At 37.1% G+C, this 19,666-nt stretch overlaps 1 protein-coding gene across 5 annotated transcripts in view; it reads left to right on the top strand.

Moving 5' to 3' along the window:
• CRYBG3 (crystallin beta-gamma domain containing 3) overlaps positions 1-19,666 on the top strand; it is a 131,622-nt gene that overhangs the window by 41,224 nt on the left and 70,732 nt on the right. For 4 of the 5 annotated variants that reach the window (XM_024244479.3, XM_054551208.2, XM_024244480.3 and 1 more), the window contains one exon: positions 7,971-8,401. In XM_024244479.3, coding sequence (XP_024100247.3) covers positions 7,971-8,401 — 431 coding nt within the window. Of the gene's footprint in view, positions 1-2,139; positions 2,273-7,970; positions 8,402-19,666 lie in introns of those variants that run through there. The other variant, XM_054551209.2, reaches the window with a different exon arrangement.

The following is a 19,666-nucleotide window of genomic DNA, read 5'->3' as shown; positions in this document are numbered from 1 at the left end:
GAGTTCTGTAGATGTCTATTAGGTCTGCTTGGTGCAGACCTGAGTTCAATTCCTGGGTATCCTTGTTGACTTTCTGTCTCATTGATCTGTCTAATGTTGACAGTGGGGTGTTAAAGTCTCCCATTATTAATGTGTGGGAGTCTAAGTCTCTTTGTAGGTCACTCAGGACTTGCTTTATGAATCTGAGTGCTCCTGTATTGGGTGCATATATATTTAGGATAGTTAGCTCTTTTTGTTGAATTGATCCCTTTACCATTATGTAATGGCCTTCTTTGTCTCTTTTGATCTTTGTTGGTTTAAATTCTGTTTTATCAGAGACTAGGATTGCAACCCCTGCCTTTTTTTGTTTTCCATTTGCTTGGTAGATCTTCCTCCATCCTTTTATTTTGAGCCTATGTGTGTCTCTGCACGTGAGATGGGTTTCCTGAATACAGCACACTGATGGGTCTTGAGTCTTTATCCAATTTGCCAGTCTGTGTCTTTTAATTGGAGCATTTAGTCCATTTACATTTAAAGTTAATATTGTTATGTGTGAATTTGATCCTGTCATTATGATGTTAGCTGGTTATTTTGCTCGTTAGTTGATGCAGTCTCTTCCTAGTCTCGATGGTCTTTACATTTTGGCATGATTTTGCAGCGGCTGATACCGGTTGTGCCTTTCCATGTTTAGTGCTTCCTTCAGGAGCTCTTTTAGGGCAGGCCCGGTGGTGACAAAATCTCTCAGCATTTGCTTGTCTGTAAAGTATTTTATTTCTCCTTCACTTACGAAGCTTAGTTTGGCTGGATATGAAATTCTGGGTTGAAAATTCTTTTCTTTAAGAATGTTGAATATTGGCCCCCACTCTCTTCTGGCTTGTAGAGTTTCTGCTGAGAGATCCGCTGTTAGTCTGATGGGCCTCCCTTTGAGGGTAACCCGACCTTTGTCTCTGGCTGCCCTTAACATTTTTTCCTTCATTTCAACTTTGGTGAATCTAACAATTATGTGTCTTGGAGTTGCTCTTCTCGAGGAGTATCTTTGTGGCGTTCTCTGTATTTCCTGAATCTGAATGTTGGCCTGCCTTGCGATTGGGGAAGTTCTCCTGGATTATATCCTGCAGAGTGTTTTCCAACTTGGTTCCATTCTCCCCGTCACTTTCAGGTACACCAATCAGATGTAGATTTGGTCTTTTCACATAGTCCCATATTTCTTGGAGGCTTTGATCGTTTCTTTTTATTCTTTTTTCTCTAAACTTCCCTTCTTGCTTCATTTCATTCATTACGTCTTCCATTGCTGATACCCTTTCTTCCATTTGATTGCATCGGCTCCTGAGGCTTTTGCATTCTTCACGTAGTTCTCGAGCCTTGGTCTTCAGCTCCATCAGCTCCTTTAAGCACTTCTCTGTATTGGTTATTCTAGTTATACATTCTTCTAAATTTTTTTCAAAGTTTTCAACTTCTTTGCCTTTGGTTTGAATATCCTCCGATAGCTCGGAGTAATATGATCGTCTGAAGCCTTCTTCTCTCAGCTGGTCAAAGTCATTCTCTGTCCAGCTTTGTTCCGTTGCTGGTGAGGAACTGCGTTCCTTTGGAAGAGGAGAGGTGCTCTGCTTTTTAGAGTTTCCAGTGTTTCTGCTCTGTTTTTTCCCCATCTTTGTGGTTTTATCTACTTTTGGTCTTTGATGATGGTGATGTACAGATGGGTTTTTGGTGTGGATGTCCTTTCTGTTTGTTAGTTTTCCTTCTGACAGACAGGACCCTCAGCTGCAGGTCTGTTGGAGTACCTGGCCGTGTGAGGTGTCAGTCTGCCCCTGCTGGGGGGTGCCTCCCAGTTGGGCTGCTCAGGGGTGAGGGGTCAGGGACCCACTTGAGGAGGCAGTCAGCTCGTTCTCAGATCTCCAGCTGCGTGCTGGGAGAACCACTGCTCTCTTCAAAGCTGTCAGACAGGTATATTTAAGTCTGCAGAGGTTACTGCTGTATTTTGTTTGTCTATGCCCTGCCCCCAGAGGTGGAGCCTACAGAGGCATGCAGGCCTCCTTGAGCTGTGGTGGGCTCCACCCAGTTCCACTTTCCGGCTGCTTTGTTTACCTAAGCAAGCCTGGACAATGGCGGGCGCCCCTCCCCCAGCCTCGCTGCCACCTTGCAGTTTGATCTCAGACTGCTGTGCTAGCGATCAGCGAGACTCCGTGGGCGTAGGATCCTCTGAGCCAGGTGCCGGATATAATCTCCTGGTGCACCGTTTTTTAAGCCCATCGGAAAAGCGCAGTATTCGGGTGGGAGTGACCCGATTTTCCAGGTGCTGTCTGTCACCCCTTTCTTTGACTAGGAAAGGGAACTCCCTGACCCCTTACGCTTCCCGAGTGAGGCAATGCCTCGCCCTTCTTCGGCTCGCGCACGGTGCGTGCACCCACTGACCTGCGCCCACTGTCTGTCACTCCCTAGTGAGATGAACCCGGTACCTCAGATGGAAATGCAGAAATCACCCGTCTTCTGTGTCGCTCACGCTGGGAGCTGTAGACCGGAGCTGTTCCTATTCGGCCATCTTGGCTCCTCCCCCCTTTCTATAGTGAAATTTAATCTGCGATTTCCTTAAGTTTTTTTTTTTTTTTGGTCTAGATATGTCCAAAGTTGAGAGTGGGATTTTGAAGTTCCCAGCTATTATTATATTGGGATCTAATACTATTTGCTTTATATATCTGAGTGTTCCTGTCTTGAGTGCATGTAGATTTACAGTTGTTACATCGTCTTGTTGAATGGGTCCCTTTATCCTTATATAATGGCCTTCTTTGTCTCTTTTTGCAGTTTTTAACTTGTAGTCTGTTTTTGGCTTCCATTTGTATGGAATATCTTTTTCCGTCCATTTACTTTCATTCTGTGTGTGTCTCTGTATGTGAAGTGAGTTTCTCGTAGGTAGCATATAGTTGAGTCCTATTTTTTTATCCATTCAGCTAATCTATATCTTTTCGTTGGGGAATTTAACCATTTACATTTCCGGTTATTATTGGTAAATAAGGGCTTACTCTTGTCATTTTTTAAAATTATTTTCTGATAATTTCATGTATACATTGTTCCTTTCTTATGGTTTATCTTTGGTGGTTTTCTATCATGATAAGGTTTGATTACTTTATCTCATTTATGTATCTTCTCTATCAGTGAGCTTTATACTTTTGTAGTTTTATGATAGTAGATAATGTTTTGCTTCCAAATGTGGGACACCCTTAAGCATTTCTTTAAAGTCTATCTAGTGGTGATGAATTTTCTCAGTTTTTGTTTGTCTGGAAGGGACTATTTTTCCTTCATTTCTGAGGGATAGCTTTGCTGGGTATGTTTTTAGTTTAGTTTTTTTTTTTTCTTTCAGCAACTTGAATATATCATTCTATTCTTTTCTTGCCAATAAGGTTTCTGCTAAGATATATGCTGTTATTCTGATGGAGATTCCTTTGTATGAGACTTGACATTTTTCTCTATTTTTAGAAATATTTGTTTTTAGAAAATTTGTTGACTTTTGACAGTGTGACTATAATGTGCCTCAGAAAGGACCTTTTGAGGTTGAATCTATTTGGGGACTTTTGAGCTTCCTGGATCTAGATGTCTATATTCTTCCAAGACTTAGAAAGTTTTTAGCTATTATTTCATTAAATAGGTTTTCTGTGCCTTTTCCCATCTCTTTTCCTCCTGGACTTTCCTTATTCCTTTTTATTTTCTGATTGGATCTTTTAAATAAGCCTTTCTTCAAGTTCAGAAGTTTTTTCTGCTTCATCTAATCTATTATTGATACTTTCCATTGTATAGTTTATTCACTGAATTTTTTCAGCTTCAACATTTCTGTTTGGTTCTTTTTTATGACACCTATCTTGTTGACTTTATCATTCATATCATAAATAGTTTTTCTAATTTTATTGAATTGTCTATCTGTATTTTTTTGTATCTTGCTGAATTTACTTAAGATCATTATAATGAATTCCTTTTTAGGCATTTCATAGATTTTCTTTTCTTGATTGTTTGTTACTGGAGAATTATGGTATTTCTTTGTGTTACATTTCTTGCTTTTTCATGTTTCTTGTGTTCCTACATTGTTACTTATGCATCTGGTGGAATAAGTACCTCCTTCAGTTTTATGGAGTAGCTTTTGTAGGGAAAGATTTTTTCTTACAGATGTGATACATGGTGTCTGGCTTTGGATTTGGTTCTAGGTAGGCACAGTAGTGTAGTCACAATATGTTTTTTTTTTGGCTGTCGTCAACATCTGTGAGTGCTTCAGTTGCCTAGACTATGTGGGTCTGTGGAAGCAGTGATATGGCTTTTGTTTTGCTGGGGGCAGTATCATCAGTGACAGTAGTCACCTAACAGTCCTGTTCCCAGTTTCTGAGTGGTGTGTGTATGCCATTCAGCTCCACTGATGAAAGGGGCACAGTCACTGGTAGTGTCAGGCTCCTGGCAGCCTGTTTTTGGGTCCTGTGGTGAGGGTGCACATGTGATGCTTAGCAGTTTCACTGCTCAAGGGGGCAGGGCAACATTATCTACATGTTGATCTTGTTTACTATACGAGGTGCCACAGCACCCACCACATGCTACAGGCTGCTTAAGGAGGTGATAAAATAATGCTAATTAGACCTGCAAAAAAGTTTAGACATCACTAGAATGTAGGTACCATGAAAGCCAAGATTTTGGTACATTTTTCACTATTGCATCTAAATGCCTAGAATAGTATCTTGTTGATTATTTATTGAATAAATCAGTACTTTAAAGTTTACATTGAACCTAACTGCTTTTTTGTTTACCTAGTTTTAGCCTGTTAATTTGGAGCTGCATTCCCCAGAAACATTGTTTCAAATTCTCTGAATTTTGAGAACCCAAATCCTAGTTTCACCTTTTTATCTCTCCTTCAGTTTTTCTCTCCTTTCACTTTACTGAGGTCAGAGCCATTTGTTGGACCGTATTGTCTTTTCACTTAACGGAATTTATAAGGCTTTAGCCACTCTCCTTGCCACTTTACTTGGCAGAGAAAATGTCCTTATCTCCAATGCTAATACTTTGTCTTTATTGTAAGTATTAGAAATTATATTGTTCTCTTCATATCATCACCTCCTTCCTTTCCTTCTGGAACCTGTCATCCATCTCTTTATACCATAGTCACTCCCTTTCCAACAAGTGTAGAGCTGATTCACAAAACAGTAAGTTCTGTCCTGGAACTTAAAATGTATTTTGTCTTTCCTTCCTTCTAGTTAAAAATCTCTGAAAAGGTTTCCCGTCTACTTATGACTATTCCTATTTCCTTGTTAGCTACTCACTGTTTAGCACGTCAAGTTTTGGACTGAACACAACACATGAATTCTTGAACTGTTATGACTGTTTCTCCTGCATTCTTAAGGCTTTTCCATTTCTTCATTTATTACTCTAACAAACATTTGAGCACCTCTTATTATCAGGCATGTTTCAAGGTGGTAGAGATACTGCAGTGAATAAAATAAACAAAAATCGTTGGCCTTGTGGATGTTACATCCTAAAGGAGGAAACACATATTAAATGTTGTAGATGTGTGTTGTGTGTGTATTTACTATAATAGTAAGTATAAGAAGAAAAATAAAACAGAAGGAGGATAGGCAGTTTTACAGTGGAGGGGTCTGCTATTTTAGATCACGTTGAGAGAGTTTTCATTGGTGAGATGGTTTTCAAGTAAAGGTCTGGAGGAGGCGAGAGAGAGTGAGTCATATAGGTATCTGGGGGATGAACATTCTAAGTAGAGAGAAGAGTAAAGGCAAAATTCCCAAGGTGGGTGTGTGCCTGATGTTTCTGAAGACCAGTGAGGAGGATAGTCCTCATCTTTCTTGAGCTCACAGTGGCATTTGGCATTCTTGACTCCTATCTGCCTTTTGAAGTGTTCTTTGTTTCTTTGGAGATCTCTGGTACTCTATAGAGACTAACCTGGTCTGGTTTTGACCTCCTCTATCTCTTTCACTGGTTTCTTCTTTTCACTGTTTTTGCCTCTTAATCTTTTTTTTCCATAGGGATCTTTTGTTGTTTCCTCTTTTTTTCCTGAGCACATTGTATATTGCCAAACTACATTCTTAAATTTTGCCTCTGTTTATCAGACATCTCAACTTGTGTATCACAAGGGACCAAAAATTTCACATTTGACAACTAAATAGTTTGTTGCCCTACCTGCCTCCTACCCAGAGCCCTAATTCTCACCTCCCTTTCTATTTTCCATGTCCATTTTTTTTGGCTTACCTACTCAAATTGTTGTCTAATTTAGAGAACTCAGTTATCTGTGACCATATTATTCCTCACCCACCACTTCTAACTGGTCATCTTATTAAACTCTTTATCTTCTGTGCTCCAATCTTCATCAGCCATATCCCTGCCATAGTAAACATATTTCAAACTTCTGTGTCTTTGTGCATACTATGGCTTGTGTCTAGAATACTCTTAACACTCTTCGAATTAAGCTCAAATGTTATCTTCTATGCAAAGAAGGTTTCTCCACATCCCCACTCGTTAATTATGTCTTCCATTGTGTACATATCTCTTGTAAGCCCGCTTCAGTGATATTAATATAATGATGAGTATGTTATTTGACATAACAAGATGTATTAAATTCTAACACATCAAACAATGCCATGTGCTTACTCAGAAATCCCCTTTGACACCTGTGGGAACAAATTTAAAAATATTGTTTGCTTGCAATCAGTTTGCTGACTTAATAGGTTCTAAACATTTTCTCAACCTTTCATATGCTAAATCTTTTTTAGAGGTTAGTGAAATACTCCTTTATACTAATTTGAACTTAGATCAAAACATGGAATGAGGTGAAAAAATGACATTATAATTATGATGTTCTTGCCTTCTTGAAGATCAGGTTCTTATAAAACATTGTCATGTGAACCTAAAGTTCCCTAAGGTGGTTTTGCCTTGATGTCCTGATCGTTTTCTGACTCACACTCGAGCTTTCCTTTTATAAGGGCTAGTGAGCATAACAGGTGACAGAGACTGTAGGATGGGCATTCTTTTTACAGTTACGTGAGTGAGCATGTTTGGAAGGCAGGGTGAGTTGGCTCATGGGCCTAAAGCTTTTTAGAATCTGGAAATAGTATGAAGTGGAATGCCAACATACTCTTTGATATAGCAGCTCAGTTTTTCCTCATACAGAGTATGCATTAATGTGAGTTTGCTTTACCAGTAACTTAACTATGAGCAGGCAAAATGGACTTCTGCAAGTGTTTGTCTTCAAGAATGCCCAGTGCTATCCATGGTTTGAATTAACATTATGTATCAGGACTTCCTGTTTTACCAGGAAGGGGTCACAAGTGGGCTCTTTCTCTGAACTGAAGTACCATGTTACTGTCTTTTCCTCATCTTCTTGAATAATGTTTCATATTGTGCCAGCTTTATGGGTTAACACAATGCTGAAATGATGAGGTCTGTTGAGGTGTTATTATCTCAAGTACCAAGAATTTGAAATACTCTCCTTTATCTCTGTAATAATAAAGGCTAAATTTAAATACTCATAAGGTTTACTATGGTCTCTTTACGTCTCTCTCCATATTTACCTCTCACTCTTGTCATTTTCATACCCTAACCTCCAGTCATATTAAGCTCCCTTAGGAGCTGACATCTCACTAAACACACACACACATGCATGAGCATCACATAGTCACTTTTTCTGTCCCTTTTAAAGAGTGTACTTCCTCTAGGAAGCATCCCCCAAGTTACCTTCTGTGCTCTCACTTCTACCAAGTCTGGACTAGTTGCTCGTGCTCTGGGTTCCCATGTGTGCAGTACTTCTCCCCTCATGACATTTACCATATAGCTTTTTAAAGGTCATGCTTACTGTGCTCTTCAGTAGATTGTGAACTGCCCAAAGGAACAGAAGCCATTAGTCTTATTCACAAATGTATCCCTGGTGTCTACACAGAATCTGTTTTATAATAGCTTATCAGTCTGTTTCATTATTTAAATACTGATGCTTATTATTGTCTATTTTGTTTTCAAAGATTCGCCAAAGTGAGGACAAAAGGAACCATGCTGAGAAGCCAGTCACTCTTCCAGTGCAGGAAGATCCCAAAAAGGCATATGATCTTTCCAGTTCCACTTCAGATACCAAAATAGGAGAAATTGACAGACAGCCAAAAGAAAGCTTTTTTCAGTTTCTTGGTAACTTATTCAATATCTCGGGAAAATCATCTCTAGGTGAAGCTAAGCAGTCTTCTTTCAAAGATGACCAGGATAAAACTGAGAAAGATTTACAAAATCCCAGTGACCATCATGAAGACGGGATCAAAAGGGAGAGAGAGATTTTCAGTTGCTCCCTAAGAACCCAGACACATCCAACAGAAGAACAAGACTCCAACTCATCCGAACTCTCAGATGCTTTTTCTTTGGATACAACACAAGACAGTGAACAAGAAACCACTAATTTGCTAAAGTAAGTTTAAAATTTCATTGAACCAAAAAAATTGAGCTTTTTGGACCTAGCTTTTGAGCTTTAGCTTTAATCCTAGTAATTGGTGGGATTGGAAAAGATATTCTGTTAGTGCCCCTACTACTGGGTAAAAAAATTGTATGATTCTCTGTACCATACAAGTAATCAATCATGGTACAGAGAACCATACAGGTAATCTAGGGCCTGCTAAATTTGTCTTAGTAAAAGATTTGTTTTTTTCCTGCATGGTAATGTTTTCTGTTGCTTGAATTCTTCCTGTGTCAGGACAGGCAATGTATTCAATATGTGCATTTTCAGGGAAAATGGTCCTCAGGTTTATATTCTTATTCTGTCAATATCTTTGTTCTGTAAACTTTAATTAAAGCAGTTAAGCAATTAAATGGACTCTATTCATGAAACTAGCTTTATGAACCTTTACACAGCTCCAAGAAACTAAAATATTGCTTGAATTGCAGGAGCATTTTACCACCACTTTCTTCATTGTTTGATTAACAAACACACATCTACTTGTTTTTCCTTTTACTCTCAAATGAGGTAGAAGGAATATTTTTTAATTAAGGAATGTTTATAACATTGTTGAGTCCATTCGATATTTTGTGTGACATAAAAGTATTCATTTGTAACTAGTAAGGTTCTGTTTTATTGATTTTACTTTTACCTCTGCTGGAGAATTTATTATTTGAAGAAGCCATCAAAAATATTATAGTCAGATATAAGCACTACCTTATAGTTATACAGTTCTTTATAGTTTCCAGGAAGTTCTTTATAGTTTCCAGGTGTCTTCACATAGGTGCTTTCAGTTAATTCCTCATAGTAAACGTAAGATTTAGGCACAGACCTCTCTTACAGCTCTGTGAAAATTAAATTAGAGTTTGTCCATCAAGAATGATGTTGTGGGGCTTGTTCTACCTGATGTTAAAATATATTGATCCAGCTGTGGTATTTGAAACAGTGTCATACTGATGTAATATTTGCTAGACATTTAAATCGAACAGAGTAGGCAGCCTAGAAATATACTCTTATATGTAACTTGAACCCTAGAATATGATGGCATTATGTGTTCCTCATCTTTGTACTAAAGTAAATTAAGATAGAGTAACAAATGTTAAAAACAATAAAAAAGTTAAAAGCAGCATTTGTACATTTTTATTTTGGTGAGAAATGACTTTCTAAGCATAATAGCAATGGAAGGTATCAATAAAAGGATCAATAGATTAAAATTTATTCCCAATTTGTCCTTGCGACAGTTTACTGTTGTGAGGTGGGGGAAGGGTAGCATTAGGAGATATACCTAATGCTAAATGACGAGTTAATGGGTGCAGCACTCCAGCATGGCACATGTATACATGTGTAACTAACCTGCACATAGTGCACATGAACCCTAAAACTTAAAGTATAATAATAATAATAAAAAAATTATTCCCAATTTTCAAATTCTTTTATGTCAAATAACATAAGCAATAATAAATTTAAATGGAAAATGAGAAAATTATACACAAAAATGACAGAGAATTCTTTGATATGCAATTTAGACACCAACTCACCAATAGAAAAGGCAAACAATGTAAACAAATCTTTCAAATGAAAGAAGTCTAATCTGTTAATAAGTGAAAAAAAGTTTATTTTCATTATCAAGGAAATGCAAACTAAAATGAGAGTTTTTTCCCCTATTAAATTGATAACAATCATAATAAATGATAATACCCTGAGTGAGTCAGAGTTGATAACGCTGACACTCACATACCCTGCTAGGAATGGAGTACAAATTGGTAGCATTTTTTAGAAATTCAATTGGCAATATATATCAAGAGCCTTAAGTTTGTAGGTTATTTCTGATAATGTACAAAGGTGTTCATTCAAACATTATAGGAACATATATTTGGAAACCAATGTCCAACAGCAGAAAAGTGGCTCAATTGTGCTGCATCCATAATATGGGATTACGATTGTCTAAAGCAGTACTATTCAAAGTGTGGTCCTTGGAGCAGCAGCGGCAGCATCACCTGGGACCTCATTAGAAATGCACATTATCTGATCAGATCCACTGAAGCAGAATCTCTGCAGGAGTGGGGCCCAGCAATATTCTAACAACCTCTTTAGATGATTGTTTTGCTTGCTCGCATTTGACATCTAGCATTTTTTTTTAAAATTTATTATTATTATACTTTAGGTTTTAGGGTACATGTGTGCAATGTGCAGGTTAGTTACATATGTATACATGTGCCATGCTGGTGCACTGCACCCACTAACTCGTCATCTAGCATTAGGTATATCTCCCAATGCCATCCCTCCCCCCTCCCCCCATCCCACAACAGTCCCCAGAGTGTGATGATCCCCTTCCTGTGTCCATGTGTTCTCATTGTTCACTTCCCACCTATGAGTGAGAATATGCAGTGTTTGGTTTTTTGTTCTTGCGATCTCACACCAGTTAGAATGGCAATCATTAAAAAGTCAGGAAACAACAGGTGCTGGAGAGGATGTGGAGAAATAGGAACACTTTTACACTGTTGGTGGGACTGTAAACTAGTTCAACCCTTGTGGAAGTCAGTGTGGCGATTCCTCAGGGATCTAGAACTAGAAATTCCATTTGACCCAGCCATCCCATTACTGGGTATATACCCAAAGGACTATAAATCATGCTGCTATAAAGACACATGCACACGGATGTTTATTGCGGCATTATTCACAATAGCAAAGACTTGGAACCAAGCCAAATGTCCAACAGTGGTAGACTGGATTAAGAAAATGTGGCACATACACACCATGGAATACTATGCAGCCATAAAAAATGATGAGTTCATGTCCTTTGTAGGGACATGGATGAAATTGGAAATCATCATTCTCAGTAAACTATCGCAAGAACAAAAAACCAGACATCTAGCATTTTAAAGTAATTTAAAATGGTGATAATTTTGAGGTTGTTATAGGAATTGGGTAGAATAGGAAGTTTGTACTTTTTCTCCTTTGATTTTGATTAGTTAGGTCAGATTTTTTTTCTTTGGTATTAGTTGATTAAAAAGAGAGAGGATACTTTTCCTCTTATTTATTGTTACTAAATAATAACTTGTTAGCAGAATAATTCCTTGTAAATAGAATAATTGCTTAAGGCAATTCTCCAAAATCTCAACAAAGAATGGTGGTTCTTGATTTAGGAGGAAAGGAAAAAACCACCTGACTGCCAGTTTGACTGAGATGCCGGCTTCCTTCAGGCCTAGCTTTGAAAATCCCACAGTTTACCAGGCTTAGAATTACAGTTTCAGCAACTTCCTCCTGACAGCTGTCAATATGCCTAAGAATTATAATTTAGGCCGGGTGCAGTGACTCATACCTCTAATCTCAGCACTTTGGGAGGCCGAGGCAGGCGGATCACCTGAGGTCGAGAGTTCGAGACTAGCCTAACCAACATGGAGAAACCCCGTCTCTACTAAAAATACAAAATTTGCCTGGTGTGGTGGTGCATGCCTGTGATCTCAGCTACTTTGGAGGCTGAGGCAGGAGAATCGCTTGAACCCGGGAGGCGGAGGTTTGCACGCCATTCTCCTGCCTCAGCCTCCTGAGCAGCTGGGACCACAGGCGCCCGCCACCATGCCTGGCTAAGTTTTTGTATTTTTAGTAGAGACAGGGTTTCATTATGCTAGCCAGGGTGGTCTCAATCTCCTGACTTCGGGATCCGCCTGCCTCGGCCTCCCAAAGTGCTGGAATTACAGGCGTGAGCCACCGCGCCCGGCCCATATGTATAGAGAATTCTTTACTCTTAATGATAATTTTGAGAATCTGTATTTTATTTTAAAGTTATTTTGGCTCTGTGATATGAATTATTAAAAGCAATGGTATATTTAAGTTTTTTTTTCATGATCATGAGAATATCTCAAATATAAAATGTTATTTAAAATAAAGAGCTTACAGGGAGAGGATGATTAATGGATATAAAATTACAGCTGGGTCTACATAGGAGGAATAAGTTCTCATGTTCTGTAGTACTGTAGGATGACTATAGTTAACAATAATTGATCATGTATTATCAAACAGCTAGCAGAGGGGACTCTAAATGTTCACAACACAAAATGATAAATGCTTGTGATGGATATGCTAATTTCTCTGAATTGATCATTACACATTGTATACCTGTATCAAAATATCACTCTGTATGCCATAAATATGTACAATTATTACATATCAATTAATAAAAGAGCTTATACTTTTGAAATTACTAGGAGATTTCAGTGTCACATATAAACATTTCAATTTTTTTATATAAGGAGGAATGAATTAACTTAAATTTTTTCATTGCCTTTCTCATGGACGAATGCTCCTACTTAAAAAAAATGAATCAAGGTTTATTAAAAAGGGTTAATAGCTTAAACAAGGTAATAAAATATCCTATACTGTATAACAGATGCCCATTACTATACTATCAAGCATAATTTTCATTATTACCATTAATATAGCTTTCAGACTTTAGACAAGTTATTACAAATTGATTATCCCTTATCTAAAATGCTTGGGACCAGAAGCATTTTAGATTTTTGTCATTTTTTCAGATTTTAGATTTTTTGGGGTGATGTTTGCATAGACATAATGAGAAATCTTGGGGATGGGACCTAAGTCTAAACAAAAAATTCATTTTTGTTTCATTTACATCTTATACACATAGCCTGAATTATTGTAGGAAACTACAATAATTTAAATGATTTGGGGGCATGAAATAAAGTTTGTGTACATTGAACCACCAGAAAGCAAAGGTGCTTGTTGATTTGAGTTATAGATTCTAGATAAGAGACCTTTATCAGATGCATATTTTGCAAATGTTTTCTCCCATTCTGTAGGTTGTCTGTTTACTCTGTTGTTAGTTTCTTTTGCTGTACAGAAGCTCTTTAATTAGGTACTACTTGTCAATTTTTTTGTTGTTGCAGTTGCTTTTGGAGTCTGTCATGAAGTCTTTGCCAAGGCCAGTGTCCAGAATGGTATTTCCTAGGTTTTATTCTAGGGTTTTTATAGTTTCCGGTTTTATATTTAAGTCTTTAGTCCATCTCGAGTTGATTTTTGTATATGGTGAAAGGTAGGGGTCCAGTTTCAATCTTCTGCATATGGCTAGCCCAGTTATCCAAAGGACATAAACAGACACTTCTCAAAAGAAGACACTTGGCCAAATGCTCCATATCACTAATTGTTAGAGAAACGCAAATCAAAACCACAGTAAGGTACCATCTCTCACCAGTTGGAATGGCTATTACCAAAACATCAAAAAACAACATGCTGGTGAGGTTTTGGAGAAAAGAAAACCCTTATACCCTGCTGGTTGGAGTGTAAATTAGTTCAGCCATTGTGGAAAGAAGTGTGGTCACTCCTCAAAGAACTTAAAACAGAATTACCATTTGCCCCAGCAATCCCATTATTGGGTATATAACCAAAGGAATATAAATCATTCTGCCATAAAGACACACGCATATGTCTGTTCATTGCAGCAATATTCACAATAGCAAAGACACGGAATCAACCTAGATGCCCATCAGTGGGGGACTGGATAAAGAAAATGTGGCACATAAACACCATGGAATACTACACAGCAATTAAAAAGAATGAAATCAACAGTGTAAAAGTGTTCCTATTTCTCCACATCCTCTCCAGCACCTGTTGTTTCCTGACTTTTTAATGATCGCCATTCTAACTGGTGTGAGATGGTATCTCATTTTGGTTTTGATTTGCATTTCTCTGATGACCAGTGATGATGAGCATTTTTTCATGTGTCTTTTGGCTACATAAATGTCTTCTTTTGAGAAGTGTCTGTTCATATCCTTTGCCTACTTTTTGATGGGGTTGTTTTTTTCTTGTAAATTTGTTTGACTTCATTGTAGATTCTGGATATTAGCCCTTTGTCAGGTGAGTAGATTGCAAAAATTTTCTCCCATTCTGTAGGGTGCCTGTTCACTCTGATGGTAGTTTCTTTCTGTTGGTGGGACTGTAAACTAGTTCAACCCTTGTGGAAGTCAGTGTGGCGATTCCTCGGGGATCTAGAACTAGAAATACCATTTGACCCAGCCATCCCATTACTGGGTATATACCCAAAGGATTATAAATCATGCTGCTATAAAGACACATGCACACGGATGTTTATTGCGGCACTATTCACGATAGCAAAGACTTGGAACCAACCCAAATGTCCAACAATGATAGACTGGATTAAGAAAATGTGGCACATATACACCATGGAATACTATGCAGCCATAAAAAATGATGAGTTCATGTCCTTTGTAGGGACATGGATGAAGCTGGAAACCATCATTCTCAGCAAACTATCACAAGGACAAAAAACCAAACACCGCATGTTCTCACTCATAGGTGGGAATTGAACAATGAGAACACATGGACACAGGAAGGGGAACATCACACACTGGGGTCTGTTGTGGGGTGGGGGTAGCGGGGAGGGATAGCATTAGGAGATATACCTAATGTTAACTGACGAGTTAATGGGTGCAGCACACCAACATGGCACATGTATACATATGTAACTAACCTGCACATAGTGCACATGTACCCTAAAACTTAAAGTATAATAAAAAAAGAATGAAATCATGTCCTTTGTAGCAACATGGATGGAGTGAGAGACCATTGTCATAATCAAATTAACCCCTTTATGCCTAGTGTTCCATTATTGGAACACTAAGCATGAGGGAGTTCTTTATATCCTACTGCTCAAGGTCATTGCCAAGGTCTGATTTTTCAAACTCAAAAAATTGCAAACTCCCGCATAAAATGCAAGAACAGAAAAAACAAATACTGCATGTTCTTACTTCTAAGTGGGAGCTAAACATTGGATACATGTGGACACAAAGAAGGGAGCAAGAGACACAAGGGCCTATTTGAGTGTGGGAGGAGGATGAGGATTGAAAAACTACCCACTGGGTATTATGCTGATTAGCTGGGTGACGAAATTATCTGCACATAAAACCCCTGTCACGTGCAATTTATCCATTTGACAAACCCTCACATGTACTCCTTGAACCTAAAATAAAAGTTGGAAAGAAGAAAAAATGATAAATTTTCTACTTGTGATATCATGTTGGCGCTCAAAAAGTTTTGGATTTTGGAGCATTTTGGATTTCAGATTTTCGGATTAGGAATGTTCAGCCTGTACTTATTATGTAAAGTGAATTAAAAAAAATCCTCAACAAAAGGCAATGTAAGTGATTTGATCTTCACTTAATAGTTTTGTCATTGTTTTTATATTATAACTGACTATACAGATTTTTTAATATCCATAAAATCTTTATGAAAACATTTGGCAACATTTTAAAATTGTTTTCTGTATATTGTAAGAAGCTACTTTATTGTTGGGTTAATTTTTTTTTAAGTTCTAACTCTATTTTTCACAGGTACATATGCATAATGCTAAACTCTTCTGTGAAAGCTCTTGTGATTTTTTTTTTTTTTGCTTTTCTTTCTGTAGAGAAGTTAAAAAGCCTTTTCCATTATGAGAGAAGATATTGTTTGTAATTTGAAAGGAAATAAATCTTACTGCTAAAAAAAAAAGTAGCTTAGTCAGCTGGGCACAGTGGCTCATGCCTGTAATCCCAGCACTTGGGGAGGCTGAGGTGGGTAGATCACTTGAGGTCAGGAGTTCGAGACCAGCCTGGTCAACATGGTGAAACCCCATCTTTCTCTGCCAAAAACATAAAAAAATTAGCCGAGTGTGGTGGTGCGTGCCTGTAATCACAGCTAATCAGGAGGCTGAGGCGGGAGAATCACTTGAACCCGGGTAGCTAAAGTTGCAGAGCCAAGATCGTGCCACTGCACTCCAGCCTGGGTGACATAGCGAGACTCCATCTCAGAAAAAAATAATAATAATAAAAATTGTCATATTTTCCTAAATGTGAATTAGGTACTTTTGCTGTAAGTCTAGCTATTACTTTCAGGCTGCTATTACAGGATTTTCTTTGAAGAATGATACATGTCTTTGGTTGACCTTTGTAGTATCAAGTGTATCAAATTTATCTAGAATAGAGCATAGCCATATGTGTTACCTAGAGGCTTAATAAACCTTCACATAATAAGTAATTATGTATTGGGCTAAAATCTGTAAAACCTTTTCAGATTTTCAATATGTATGCCTACTTCCTTAAATATTTGAAATTTTTAGATATTTTACTTTTCTTCTTACTGTTCTTTGGATTATGTACCTTTGGTATATAGTGTAAGCTGTAGATCCTTTGTATAATTACAAAATGCATGAAGTTAATACTCCCTTTTCTCTGTTTAGCTTGTGAAAATTCAAATGATATAGAATAAAAATGCGATGGTAACTTCCTTGTGAAAGAAAACTAAGTACAAAATTCTTTTCTTACATATGAATCCTCCTGCTGTTAAATACAATGTGGAGAAAAAGTTTTTTAATTTTTAATTTTCCACCTTCAGCTTATTATTAGTTATATGCTTTTAGGCATTTCTATTTACTAGGGAAAAATTAAAAATTAAAGGACAGCTTTATGTTCTTAAGATTATTTAATTTGCCGGGCATGGTGGCTCACGCCTGTAATCCCAGCACTTTGGGAGGCCGAGGCGGGCGGATCACGAGGTCAGGAGATCGAGACCATGCTGGCTAACATGGTGAAACCCCGTCTCTACTAAAAATACAAAAAAAAATTAGCCAGGCGCGGTGGTGGGCGCCTGTAGTCCCAGCTACTCAGGAGGCTGAGGCAGGAGAATGGCGTGAACCCAGGAGGTGAAGCTTGCAGTGAGCCGAGATAGCGCCACTGCAGTCCGGCCTGGGCGAAAGAGCGAGACTCCAACTCAAAAAAAAAAAAAAAAAGGATTATTTAATTGTGTGGACTCAACTATACCCCATGAAAGAATGATCTAAAACATAATGTTAGCATGACTTAACCTTTTAAAAATGGGAAGTTTTAAAAAAAGGCAGAGGGAGTGTAGCTCATTAGTACCTGAAGGGACTGACTATAATATATGAAGCTGAACTTGTAACTTTGATTTCCTATTCTTTAAATATAGTATAATTGTTTAGTCTAAAGAATGCATGTTTTAATTACAAGTATATAATATTTCTACCTCCAGTGCAGCATATTAGTTAGAAATTTAAACCAGTGCATGTAACTTAATATAAATTAACTTAACCAACTTCTTGAAAGTACTCAGCCCTAAAAAATATAAAACAATGATTCCCACCGCCTACCCTGCAAAGGACCCCAATACCAAAAGGTATTATTATAGTGAGTTGAAATTTAATGGACTTTTTCTGTGGTCTATTATTCTGTGGTCTATTATTGTGGTCTTTTGGATCAAAAGTTGCAGTGATGCAGGATAAAATGCTTTGAGGTTTGATTAAGAAAGAGTTGGTAGTAAGAGGACCTAAATTTACTGTACTAGAATAAATTTCTGATCCTTTTCTCTTATTTCCACTGACCATGAACATTTCTTGGTATTGATTTCTTCAGAATTACTTTTGTGATCTTTTGCAAAAAGAAACATTGTAGCCTGTTGACAGTAGGTTTTAGGTGTGAAATGTTAAAACTTTGAAAAAAAAAACCTGTCATTTTTTTAGACCCTGTATCTTCATATGTTGTTCTGAAAGGCTTTTGTATTTTCTGAATAACTTACATATTTTGATATGGCATTTTACCAATAGCATTCACTTATCTATTTTTGCTTCTTGCCTATTTTCATGGACTGGTTGCCTTATCCAACTTTTTTCTTTCATTGTTTTGTTTTATTTTTATATTCGCCATTCATTCATTCATTCATTCATTCAACTTTTGGGGTTTTGTTGGTAGTTACAAATTAAATGTTTAATCTTATTATCATATAGCTTACTTTGAATAAAACATGATACATTATTAAAATTGATATGAAGTATCACTACATTATGAAGCAGAAAATGTTTGGTACAAAACTTTTTTTTCCATATTGCATGTAACAATAGGAAGATTCATATGTAAGAACAGGATTTTGTACTTAGTTTTCTTACACATAGAAGTTGCCATTGCATTTTTATTAGATATTTATGTCATAGTTGGCTCTGTGCAAGAGGCTTACATAGAGAGATTAATAAAAACAATACATTGGGCTCTGTCTTCATAAGGATTAGATTTTTAAAAAATACCAATAAGGAAAGACCCAAATGTCAAATAATGGTATCTTATCCAAGTTTTGACTTTGTTTCATAACAGTCCTTGATCTAGCCTGAAATTCATGCAGCAACTAAAACCATTTTTGCAACACAAAGCTTTTCTTTATGCATCTCCTTTAGTGCTTTATAATGGACAGTAAAAATAAATGAATATAACTAACATAATTTTTTACAATACTGGTGCATTAGTATTTTAAGGGGCCAGGAGATATATAGGTTGAAATGAATTATTTCAGCTAAAATTTAAGAAGTATTTAAGAGACACAGTTGGTGAAGTTTTTACATGTCAAAAGAGATATACTTTCTCTTTTATCAATTAGACAAATCTAGAATTCTTAATGTAACTGCTTTAAAGTTGGCAATAAAATGTATTTTTTAGGTATTGGAATACTGATAACTGAATTTCTAAATTATTCTTGTGTATTTCACAGTAATGGTTTGGTTAATCATATGTTTAATCAGAAAAAAATCAAGTAGAACACACATCAGATTTTTCTACCATACTGTTTTTTAAAAAATAATTTCAACTTTTATTTTAGAGTTGGGGTGCATATGCAGGTTTATTACATGGAGATAAATTGCATGTTGTGAGGGTTTGGTGTACAGATTATTTCGTCGCCCAGGTAATGGACATAGTACCTGACAGGTAGTATTTTAGTCCTCACCCTCTTCCCATCCTCCCCACTCAATTAGGCCCCAGTGTTTATTGTTCCCTTCTTTGGGTCCATGTGTACTCAACGTTTACCTTCCACTTATATGTGAGAACATATAGTGTTTGGTGTTCCTGCATTAATTCACTTAGGATAATGGCCTCTACTGCATTCATGTTGTTGCAAAGGACACGATTTTCTTCTTTTTTATTGCTGCATAGTATTCAATGGCATATATGTACCACATTTTCTTTATCCAGTCTACCACTGATGGACATCTAGGTTGATTTCATGTTTTTGCTATTGTGGATAGTGCTGTGATGAACATATGAGTGCATGCTATTTTTTATAGTCAGGAAATTGAAAGGTAATTAGAGTTCAAAATTTAAAACATTTTGATTATCACATATAATAATTAAGACATTCTTTTGAAATAGATTACTTAGCAGTAAGTATCAT

This window comes from Pongo abelii, chromosome 2 (assembly GCF_028885655.2).
Source record: "Pongo abelii isolate AG06213 chromosome 2, NHGRI_mPonAbe1-v2.0_pri, whole genome shotgun sequence".
In the NCBI taxonomy this organism is placed as follows: domain Eukaryota; kingdom Metazoa; phylum Chordata; class Mammalia; order Primates; family Hominidae; genus Pongo; species Pongo abelii.
This window is presented reverse-complemented; position numbering and strand designations above follow the sequence as displayed.